This window comes from Chamaea fasciata, unplaced genomic scaffold (assembly GCF_029207755.1).
Source record: "Chamaea fasciata isolate MVZ Bird 193981 ecotype frontalis unplaced genomic scaffold, bChaFas1.0.hap1 SCAF_18, whole genome shotgun sequence".
NCBI lineage: Eukaryota > Metazoa > Chordata > Aves > Passeriformes > Sylviidae > Chamaea > Chamaea fasciata.
This window is the reverse complement of record NW_027094103.1, coordinates 5,532,971-5,542,502: the sequence shown is the minus strand read 5'-3', so window position 1 is coordinate 5,542,502 and position 9,532 is coordinate 5,532,971. Positions and strand designations below refer to the sequence as shown.

The window sequence follows — 9,532 nt, the reverse complement described above, 5'->3', positions numbered from 1 at the left end:
GCGCCGGGTGTCCCCGAGGCCCGGGTGTCCCTCAGGCCCGGGTGTCCCCTCAGGCCCGGGTGCCCCTCAGCGCCGGGTGTCCCCGAGGCCCGGGTGTCCCCTCAGCGCCGGGTGTCCCCCTCAGGTCCGGGTGTCCCCGAGGCCCGGGTGTCCCCCTCAGGCCCGGGTGTCCCCTCAGAGCCGGGTGTCCCCTCAGAGCCGGGTGTCCCCTCAGAGCCGGGTGTCCCCGAGGCCCGAGGCCGGGCCACGCCGCCCCTCAGGCCGGGGCTGGCGCTCGCCGCAGCGGCGGGGGCCCGCCAGGGGGCGCCCCGGGGCCCTGCCCAGGCCGGGCACGCTCCTCCTTCCCTGAGGGCACGACCCGGACACTCGGGAAGAGCTCCCTAAAACGGGAAAATCCCCCTAAAGAGAGGAAAAAAAACCCCAAAAGTCCTATGTCCCAGCCCAGGATTAAGGTCCTTGGTCAGCAACACTGGGGAGCTTTACCTTGGTCCTACATTCCAGCTCTGGCACTAAACATTTGTTTTACGAATAAAAAAATGTCACTTGAGATGTACAAGCATCTGAAGAAGAAATCAGATTTCTCTACTAGAAAGAAAGGGCATAATATAATGAACAGTACACAAATGTGCAGAGTGATGTATGTACACTAAAAACAGTGCAGGGCAAAACATTTGCAACAGACACAAAGTCTAACGTCTTTTATTACATTTTGTAGATTAAATATATCTTCAGTAGAGTCTCTTTTTAAAACACACAAAAGGAAAAAATACATTCTTCATGTACATATGAAATACTGACCATGTAGCAGGGACCATGTACAGTGCAAAGTATGAACACAGCTACACAGACATCACCACCTTGGATGATTATCAAGCTTTTTCTACAGTAAAACTGGGAACAAGTTAACGTTTCTGTTTCCAATGAGAAATCCATACTCTTCCTTTCCACGTAATTTTGTGCAATTGTGCAGGAAAGGGCTTAATTTACTTTTTAAAGATACTACAAAATCCTTGCATTGCATGAAAAATTATTGAACTCCTCAAGCTTTACCACTTTCCCACATTTATAATCGTAATACAATTTTTACTGTGATTGCAACCCAACTCCGAAAATCCAGGGAAAAACAGTAATATATATAACCTGGTATAGAGAAAGGAATGAATCAGAACTGATTGTTGCAATGTCCAGGAAACATGTACCCAACATGTACACACACGCACAGAGGGTGGAAGATAGCGAGGTGTGACAGAGCATCTCCTGTTTGTCACAAGCTTGGAGTGAGGGCACGGGGTTGCACGTTTCACTTGGGCAGTGGATCTCTAGTGTCTAGTAGGGGATGTCGTTCTGGTAGTACTGGATCATGTCATAGGTTCTACTCCTAGAGAAGAAAAGCAAAGCCAGAGGTAAGTAAAAGTTTAAAAAAACACTGCACCCATTGTCAAGAAACATTCATTCAGGATCCCACAGAGACAAAACATGGGTGAGGGAAATCAGCTGCTAATCAAAACTAGCCCTCCACTCTTTGAAGGCATTGTGAAGGCCCAGTTACTGTTATGGACAGCACAAAACATCCTGCTCTTGTTTAAACTAGTTTTAAAAAGTATTTCCACACTTCTCAGTGTGGCAACAGCATCAGCAGCTTGGATCCTGTGTTTGGATAAGCCACAAGCATATCACATGGCATTTGCAGTTTGTTTTAGGAGAAGGAAATGCGTAATGAATGAATCAAGATCATCAGGGCTGCATGGAGACAGTATTATGTGGAAATAAAAGTCATCTTAATTAAGGAGAATGATAATAATGAAAATAAAAGTGCAGGGGAAATAACAGCTTTAACAGCAGCATCTCTGATGAGTGACTGAGCAAACACATCTCAGTTTGTTACAGGTAACTCAATTATCCCTGGGTATAGCTTATTCAGGTCACAGATTAACCATGCCACAGGTAGGAAAGCTCAAGCTTGTCAGAACTAAGCTGGTACTGGCCATTCCCACAGCAGTGTCACTGCCTTCAATATTAATTAATCTAAGATTCTGAGCAGGTGCACTAGCAAGCAGTGGAACATCCATTCTAGTGCGTCTGTCTCTGAGCCAGTGAGTGGCACTGGTCTCAAGCTGACCCCATTTGGAACTACACAAGAGTTTGTCATAGACTTTCCAGTAAATCCCACAAACTCTGTATTATCTAGCATAATTTAACACACACTTAAGATGTTTAACTATTACATTTATTCTTTAGACTAACCAGCCTTGCTGCTATTTGACCATCCTGGACTCAAGTCTTCCCAGCACAAAAGAGAGGAAATGCAGCACATTCAGAAACAAAACCGCTATCCCTGCACTATCTGAATAACAAAGACTCAGAAGTTTTTGCCTGATAAAACTACTTTTCAGCCCTGCTCAAAGCCTGATGACCTTCCTTTAGCCATAGCGAGAAGACATGCATAGAAGCCAAACCTGTTGCTAAGGAAACAATTCTGGATGATCTTGATGATGAAAGTTGCAGCTTCCCTTTCAGTCATGTTGGGGCTGAACCTGTGCCTATATGCAGAAAATCACAATCAAATAAGAGAAAATTATTGAGGTTCCCTTTCAACATGGTACAAATGTGTCTTTGCACAAGCTCAGCCAGGTGTGATTTCACTTGCTGCAAGTACCTACTTCTTGTGAAACCACCTGGTACAAATGACATAACATTTTAATAGAAAACATTTTCCAGTTCACAGATATTGCTGACTTACTTCAACAGCTTGATTGTCTGCCCTCGGAAACAGGGCAGCCCTGTATCCAACATCAATGTAACCAGTGAGACCACAGCATCCATGTAAGGCCTAGAGAAAAAAGAGGACAAAAAATGTCAGAGCACTCAAACTCCTGCAGCCTTAGCAGGTAAAGCAGACAAGCTGAGGAGTTCAACGAGCTGGATCCCACCTTTTTCTGTAATTAAATCAACATAGATAATCCTCTCACATTTGCTGGTGAAGCTACACCATTGCTTGCAATCTGTCACTTTAATTAAATGTCACTCCTTTATGCTGGACTGTCCGATAGTCAGAATGCTGCAGGATGAAGTCTCAAGAAGGATTATGCAAAGTAATGCTTTAGCAAACATTTCTTTGGCATCAGAAAGGTGAAGCAATGCACCAAAACAGTACAAAAGGCTGAAACCAGCAACATCACAGGAACATGCTCTTTTAATCTTAATTACTCTGTGTAATTCTTTGCTACATCAGCCCAGGTTCCCTTCTTCTTCCTGTCCCCTTGCTCGGAACATTTATTATCTACTAGGCTATTACTCTGCTGCTTGAGTGACACGTTTGCTTTGCCACAAGAACTTTGTCCAGACTGTTTCCCCTCAAGGAAACAAAATGATCTTGACTCCAAGACAGTAGTTTCTTATTGTAATAGCAGTGCACTAAATTAAGTGAGGAAATGTGTGAAACATCACATTTATAAATTGAATATATAAAATTTTAAAATGTAACACAAAGACAGAAAAAATATCACTAAGATAAGCTTAAAATAGAAGGATTGTTTCAAAGTTTGCAAGACATACCAGGACAGTCAACAGGCTCAGACTCCCTACAAATCAACATTTGTTGTTATTTGTCATCTCATCTGGCTTTGGGCATGCAAGAACTTACACTTTGAGCAGCTAGGAACACCTTACCTGACTGCCAGATAGCCTCTGACACACATCTCCATAAACCATTTGAATGGTGTTGCCTCCATTTTCCCTCCCATTATCATCACCATCTCATCAGTCAGTTTAATGTCAGGCTCCCAGCCCAGGTTCCCACCAGGTGAGCTTTCAAACATGAATCCAAAATCTGTGTACAAAAGATAAAACTGCCTCATAAGCTTTATATAGAAGCAAGAGAGGTGGATTGCATGTATTAATGTAAACATTTTAACTTCAACTGGAAAAAAGCTTTGGTGAAGTCTAAGAATACCAACAAAAGCATCATCACCATGACGTGAGAATAGATGTAAGAACAGTGATATCAAATAAACTGCTGAAATATTAGTGCAGTTCCAGAAAAGCAAAGCTAAAGCAGAGGTTACAGCCTCACACAATTATATAAATTTACTTGTCAGGTTTAATTCATACCCTTGCAGTGAGGAAAGGAATCCAAAGACATTTCTGTATTTACACACATGCACACATGTATCCATGCATGAGTACATAAACACGTGTCATCCATACGTTTGTATGTTTATACTTTCCTGAACCTGACAAAACCTTGCAGAGCTAAATTTACACAGAAGCAGCCAACACAAACACACAACACTTACAAGGCACGAAAACCTTCCATGTATGTTTACAAACAGTGAAATCAGTATATAGATGGATCTCAAAGGGGAAATGGCTTATCTGTTATCAGCAATACTTAAGAGCAGAAAGCAAAGATAGTAACTGACATTCAGAGGTGCACATGACTGACCAATATGGATGATGTGTCCCTGTTTGTCCAGCATGATGTTGCCATTGTGCCTATCTTTAATCTGGAGCAGGAACAGGAGCAGACTATAGGCAGCCATACTGCGGATGAAATTATAGCGAGCCTGTACAAACAACAAGTTAAAACAAATCAGAACAACTTACAGAATTTATTAACTCTCCCTCAGGAGATGAGACAGATGAACAAAGCTTTTTTTTCTTTTTTTCTATTCATGATTAGTTTGAAGCGATGTCCAGTGACATTATCCATACATGTATAGCTGCAATTACTTCTTTAGCTAACTCACAATTAGCTAAAAATGGATTATCAGCATTGGGAACTAGACCCAGCATTAAAGTAGTCATTATGCAATTATTTGCCATTATTTCTTATAGGTAGAATATCTCTCAGTTGATATTTTGCTGTGCTTGCCCACTGATATTTTACCTTTTGGAATGCAAGGGTAGACTCATCTCCATATTGCCTTGTAAAATAATCATACATCCCAAAGTCTGTCTGCCTGCCCAGCTGGTCACGGGATGTGCAGTCAGGAATGCACTCAATAACACCACACTGGAGGGGAAGAAGAGGAACGGGTTTGTAAAGTATGCTCCCAAATATATCTTGTTCATGGCTCTTGGCAGTCATACAGCTTCTTTGGGAAATATGGGGAAGCCTACAGATCACCAAACACACAATTTCTAGTTTATTAATTTTAAAAGTATATCCTCTCTTTCAGGATTTCCATGCAACTAAGACAAGCTCTGTGACTTTCCACTGCTTTGCACAGTGTAGTCACAGAAACCAAACAACGTTTGCAAGCAGCAAAGTTTCAGAGCCAAAAGCTTTAGAAAAGCAGGAAGCAGGAGAGGAAAGACTCTACCTAATGCTGGTACTCCAAATATTTGGCATAAGTAATGCGGGCAGTACCTTCCTTATAGCATGGAATTTTTATGTGTGCTGGAAGGAAGTATTTTTGAATTGGGAATGATTTTCAACAGTACTACAGTTAATTGCCCACTTACCCCAGGAGCCGTGGCCACCACTCTGTATGGAAACACAAAAAGATCCAGGCCTACCAGCTGAAATATGTTCTTGAAGAGATCGATGATTTGTAAAGCTAACATGTCCTGTCAGACAAGAAAAAAATTGCACAAACATTACAGGGGTTACAGGTCATAAACCAGATTATAAACATGCTGTGAAGAACTCTGAAATGAACATTAAGTTAAGCAGGTGTGCAGATGTGTGCTTGTGCATGCACTATGGGGGAAATGAAAAGGGGAATTGATAAATGCTGTGTGAGTGGGCAGCAAGCAACACTGATGATTTAACTGCTCACCTAAGAATGAACTGCCTATCACCCTTGGATAAAAGGGCTACTAATAACTCCAGGGATAATAACCAGCATTCCCTCTTAATCAATCAAACTTCAAGGTACAAGATCCCACCTCAGAAAGAAATTCTATATTACCAATAGCTCAACTGAAAAATATTGTAAAAAATTCTTACAAGTAAAAATTTTTACTGTAAAAATTTTTTTAAGGCTTGGTACACCTATCTTGACAGAATGGCCTTTATTTCCAAACCAGAATTTCTCTCGGGGTACAACACAGTTCTCCCTCTCAGTCCATAACTAGCGGAGATTACCAAAGTTCCAAAGAAAAATATTCCTATACTAAAATGATTTTCTTCTTATGCATTATCCCTAGAAATCTGTTTCTTCTAAGTGCAAAGCCCAAGAGCTTTGTACCTGTCTGCAGTCATCGCCCACTTTAAAGATGGCTGCCTGCCAGCAGGTGTTCTCACTGTCCTCATCCTCCTCTGCACTTTCATTGATGGAGTCAGAGCGACAACGCAGACCTGTAACAGGAGAACCAAGCAAAACCAATCACGGGCTTTAATTAGCAACCTTCTATCAGGACAAGCCCTCTGTACTCAAACTCACAGCATTTCACTGCAGGTGCACCACAGATACTTCTGCTGTACGAGGTAATTATCATAAGATAATTTGTCTGCTGGAACTAGAACATCTCAAACCAGTGTTGGTGATGTACCTGATAAATGCCTGCATTGCATTGAGTTAGTCAGCTGGAGACTCCCACAAAATGTCTTGTGAGAGAAAAACTGCCAAAACCTGGATTTTGCTACCGTCTAAAAACCCAGAAAAGGCCAGTGATTTCTGTTTTGGTCTAAAGTAACTGTTATAATTTCTTCAAGAGCCCTGTGTGGTTTGCTTCTTGGGACTAAAAAAATATTTAAGTTTTCAGAATTTTCTTCTCTCTTCCTTTGATCCAGTTTAATTTCTCAGCTGAACCACGGCAAAGAAAGTTCAACACAGAAATAATTTTTCTGCAGTGGTACAGGTCACTAAAAGCAGGCAGTTTTAAAGGATTTGCTGACTATTAATTAGCAGTATCAATGATTAGGTTGCAGTTACTAACCTTCTTTTTCAAGCTCACTGACTCCGCATCGCTTCACTTTAAATTTGGCCAGATAGGGTGCTTTTGCTGCACTGAATTAAAATAGAAACAAAGATGATGATGAGTGCAATTAGCCAAACAAAAATTAATAGAAAAATACTTGAATGTCATTAATTAACTTAACAAGCATATATATATATATATATTTATATATATGTAAAAATAAAAATAACAAGAGCATGGTACCTCTGCATAGGAGTTCCTGACTTGTAATCAATATCCAGAACAATTGCTTCAGGATTGCTGGGCAAGTAACAGCCTGCAAAACAGAGCAGACAGCTGAGGACAAATCCACTGGCTAGTGAGACGATGCAAGTTTGACAATAACTGATGTGGGTGTCTACAACTTCAGTACATAGTTTTGAATTAATGTTAGAGAGAAACTGGAGATTAATGCGTGAGCCAGAAGGATGTGATATCCTTTGCATTAGTGAGAGATTCCCAGAAACTAATAAAATACAGTTTTCAGCTAATACTGCAGAATCTGTACCACAGAGAGGACGTCTCTTACAACAGTCCTGAATTAGATGTGGCAGCAGCCCCAGTGGACTGGGCAGTGCCCTCACCCATAACATATGGTAGAAGGTTTTAGATCTGTCAGAGGTCAGGAAAAGCTTTCATCAAACTCCATTTTAAAGGGAAGACTCAGGCTGGGAAAACATATGTTCATGATTTGAAAGTACCCTCAGATATTGACATTTCAAGGGAATGCCTGATGGGAGAAAGGGGGGAATGAAAGGAACTGGACATGCTTCATTCTTGAGATAACAAAACTTATCAAAAACACCACATCTTTTTAAAAAAGACGTAGGTAGAAAGCAAAAGAGTTTATTTATTCATCCTATTCAGACATACACGGCTACTTCTATCCATGATAAGCATTATCTAACTTGCTTTTGGGTAAGTTTTGATGCACCATATAGAAAATATTGGACGGGCAAAAATATTTGAACTTTTTTCAAGAGAGAAACAACCAAACAAGAACAGTCACCAGCACCAAAACTGAAATCTCTACAAGATGCCACTTGTAAGGATTTCAAGATTTGCTAGCAGAAAATAATCATGTTGAATGCAAAAGCCCACAGTTTTATTTGACTAAATCACATCTTACCAGGCTGCACTTTCACCTCAGACAGAGCACTCAAACAAGCTTTCTTTCTTTCATCTCCTTTAGGGAATGGCCTGGAAAGATGAATTATCTTTTCATTATCTGCATATTATATATTACTCTACACACTAGCCTCAAATTTGTTTCAAACTTATACAAACAGAGCACAATTTCTGAAGTACAATACTTACTTGATAATGGCTGAAACATTGGTGATTTTATTAAAGAAATCAAACTCCCGTTGGTAGAACTCCTTGGCTGGGCCAGACAATGAGCCAGTTATTTCCTCCACTAACTGCTCCAGAAGTTCCCCAATGTCAGCTGCATGTGAAAAAAAAGGAAGCACCTGTGTCAGAAGCTTATTTCAGAAAGTAAAATGATATGGGTGATGGAAACAAGCACCTTTGGATAGTATTCAGAAAAAGATACTGAGGGAACCAGCACCCTGTCTCACTTGATAGACTTTATCAGGCACTGAGCAGAATGGGCCCTACCTCTATAAATAAAAGAGAATTTCCCCAGCTGAAAGGATTCTTCCTGACAAGCAAGAAGCAGGAAGATTTAGTCTGGACTGGGAAAAGGAAAGGAGTCAAGTCAGATTATATTTTAAAGTACTCACGATCTTTTTGATGCCCTTCTTCATCCAGGTAGATATTAGTTTTCATGTTCCAGATGAACTGGTGAGCCAAGAGCTGAGATTTGGAAGCTGCCCACAGGATGTATTCCCTAACGTAACCCATCTGCAAACCAGTAAGGATCAACGTTCATTACAACTCTCAGACTCAGTGCTTCTGACAGCTATTCTTCAAACTCAGAAAGTGTTAAATGGATGGGAAGACAACCTCTGCACTCTCACTCACTTTGCTAAAAAGACATGAATGACAGTGTATTTTAAAAGGTAGTGAACTGATCGTAAACTGTTCTACTCTGTTATTCTAATCAGCCTTCCCCCACCTCTAGGCCATTTTCCATCTGTTCTTTTTGGATTTCCAATCTCTTTGAGCTCAGAGCATCTTTTAGTATGTGTACAAAGCACAGTGTAACAGGGACACTGGTCTTCCCTGGCATCACTATGTGCTCCTGTAGTACCAGAAATCTACACAGGGTCACAGGGAGTGCACAGTTGGGTGGCAAGAACCCAATGTGGAATGTGCTGGCACAGTTCCACTGAAATTCTGGTAAGTAAAAAGACACTTATAAAGTTGAAGTGTCCAAGAAAATCATACTCCTTCTAGCAGCAGCATTCCCGTTCCACTACCTGCAACTACTTTTGGAGCCTATAGGTGTTCCTAGAGGTGTTTGGTATTAACAGACAGGTGTCTGATGTTGGTGCTCTGCATTGCAGATTTCTCAAAGAATAACTACAGTCAGTTACTTGCACTGTGGGATGGGAGTATGTTCATCTGAAAAAAGAGCACTGAATAAAGCACTTGTCTGAAAACCAGAGTTCACTGCCTCACTGGCAGGGAAAATGATCGCACATTAATGAACTCTGAGTTT

The 9,532-nt window shown here is 41.1% G+C and overlaps 1 protein-coding gene across 2 annotated transcripts in view; it reads right to left on the bottom strand.

Annotated features, from left to right (window-relative positions):
* Window positions 1-670: 670 nt before the first annotated feature.
* Window positions 671-9,532, bottom strand: part of PI4KA (phosphatidylinositol 4-kinase alpha) — a 53,997-nt gene continuing 45,135 nt past the window's right edge. For both annotated transcript variants that reach the window (XM_066200061.1, XM_066200062.1), the window contains exons 43-55: window positions 8,652-8,772; window positions 8,224-8,353; window positions 8,036-8,106; window positions 7,111-7,183; window positions 6,886-6,956; window positions 6,195-6,304; window positions 5,467-5,571; window positions 4,889-5,014; window positions 4,445-4,565; window positions 3,670-3,829; window positions 2,741-2,830; window positions 2,457-2,540; window positions 671-1,378 (exon numbers count right to left, since the gene is read on the bottom strand). In XM_066200061.1, the coding sequence (XP_066056158.1) occupies window positions 1,327-1,378; window positions 2,457-2,540; window positions 2,741-2,830; window positions 3,670-3,829; window positions 4,445-4,565; window positions 4,889-5,014; window positions 5,467-5,571; window positions 6,195-6,304; window positions 6,886-6,956; window positions 7,111-7,183; window positions 8,036-8,106; window positions 8,224-8,353; window positions 8,652-8,772 (1,314 nt within the window). In that variant the 3' untranslated portion in view covers window positions 671-1,326. The remainder of the gene's footprint in view (window positions 1,379-2,456; window positions 2,541-2,740; window positions 2,831-3,669; window positions 3,830-4,444; window positions 4,566-4,888; window positions 5,015-5,466; window positions 5,572-6,194; window positions 6,305-6,885; window positions 6,957-7,110; window positions 7,184-8,035; window positions 8,107-8,223; window positions 8,354-8,651; window positions 8,773-9,532) is intronic.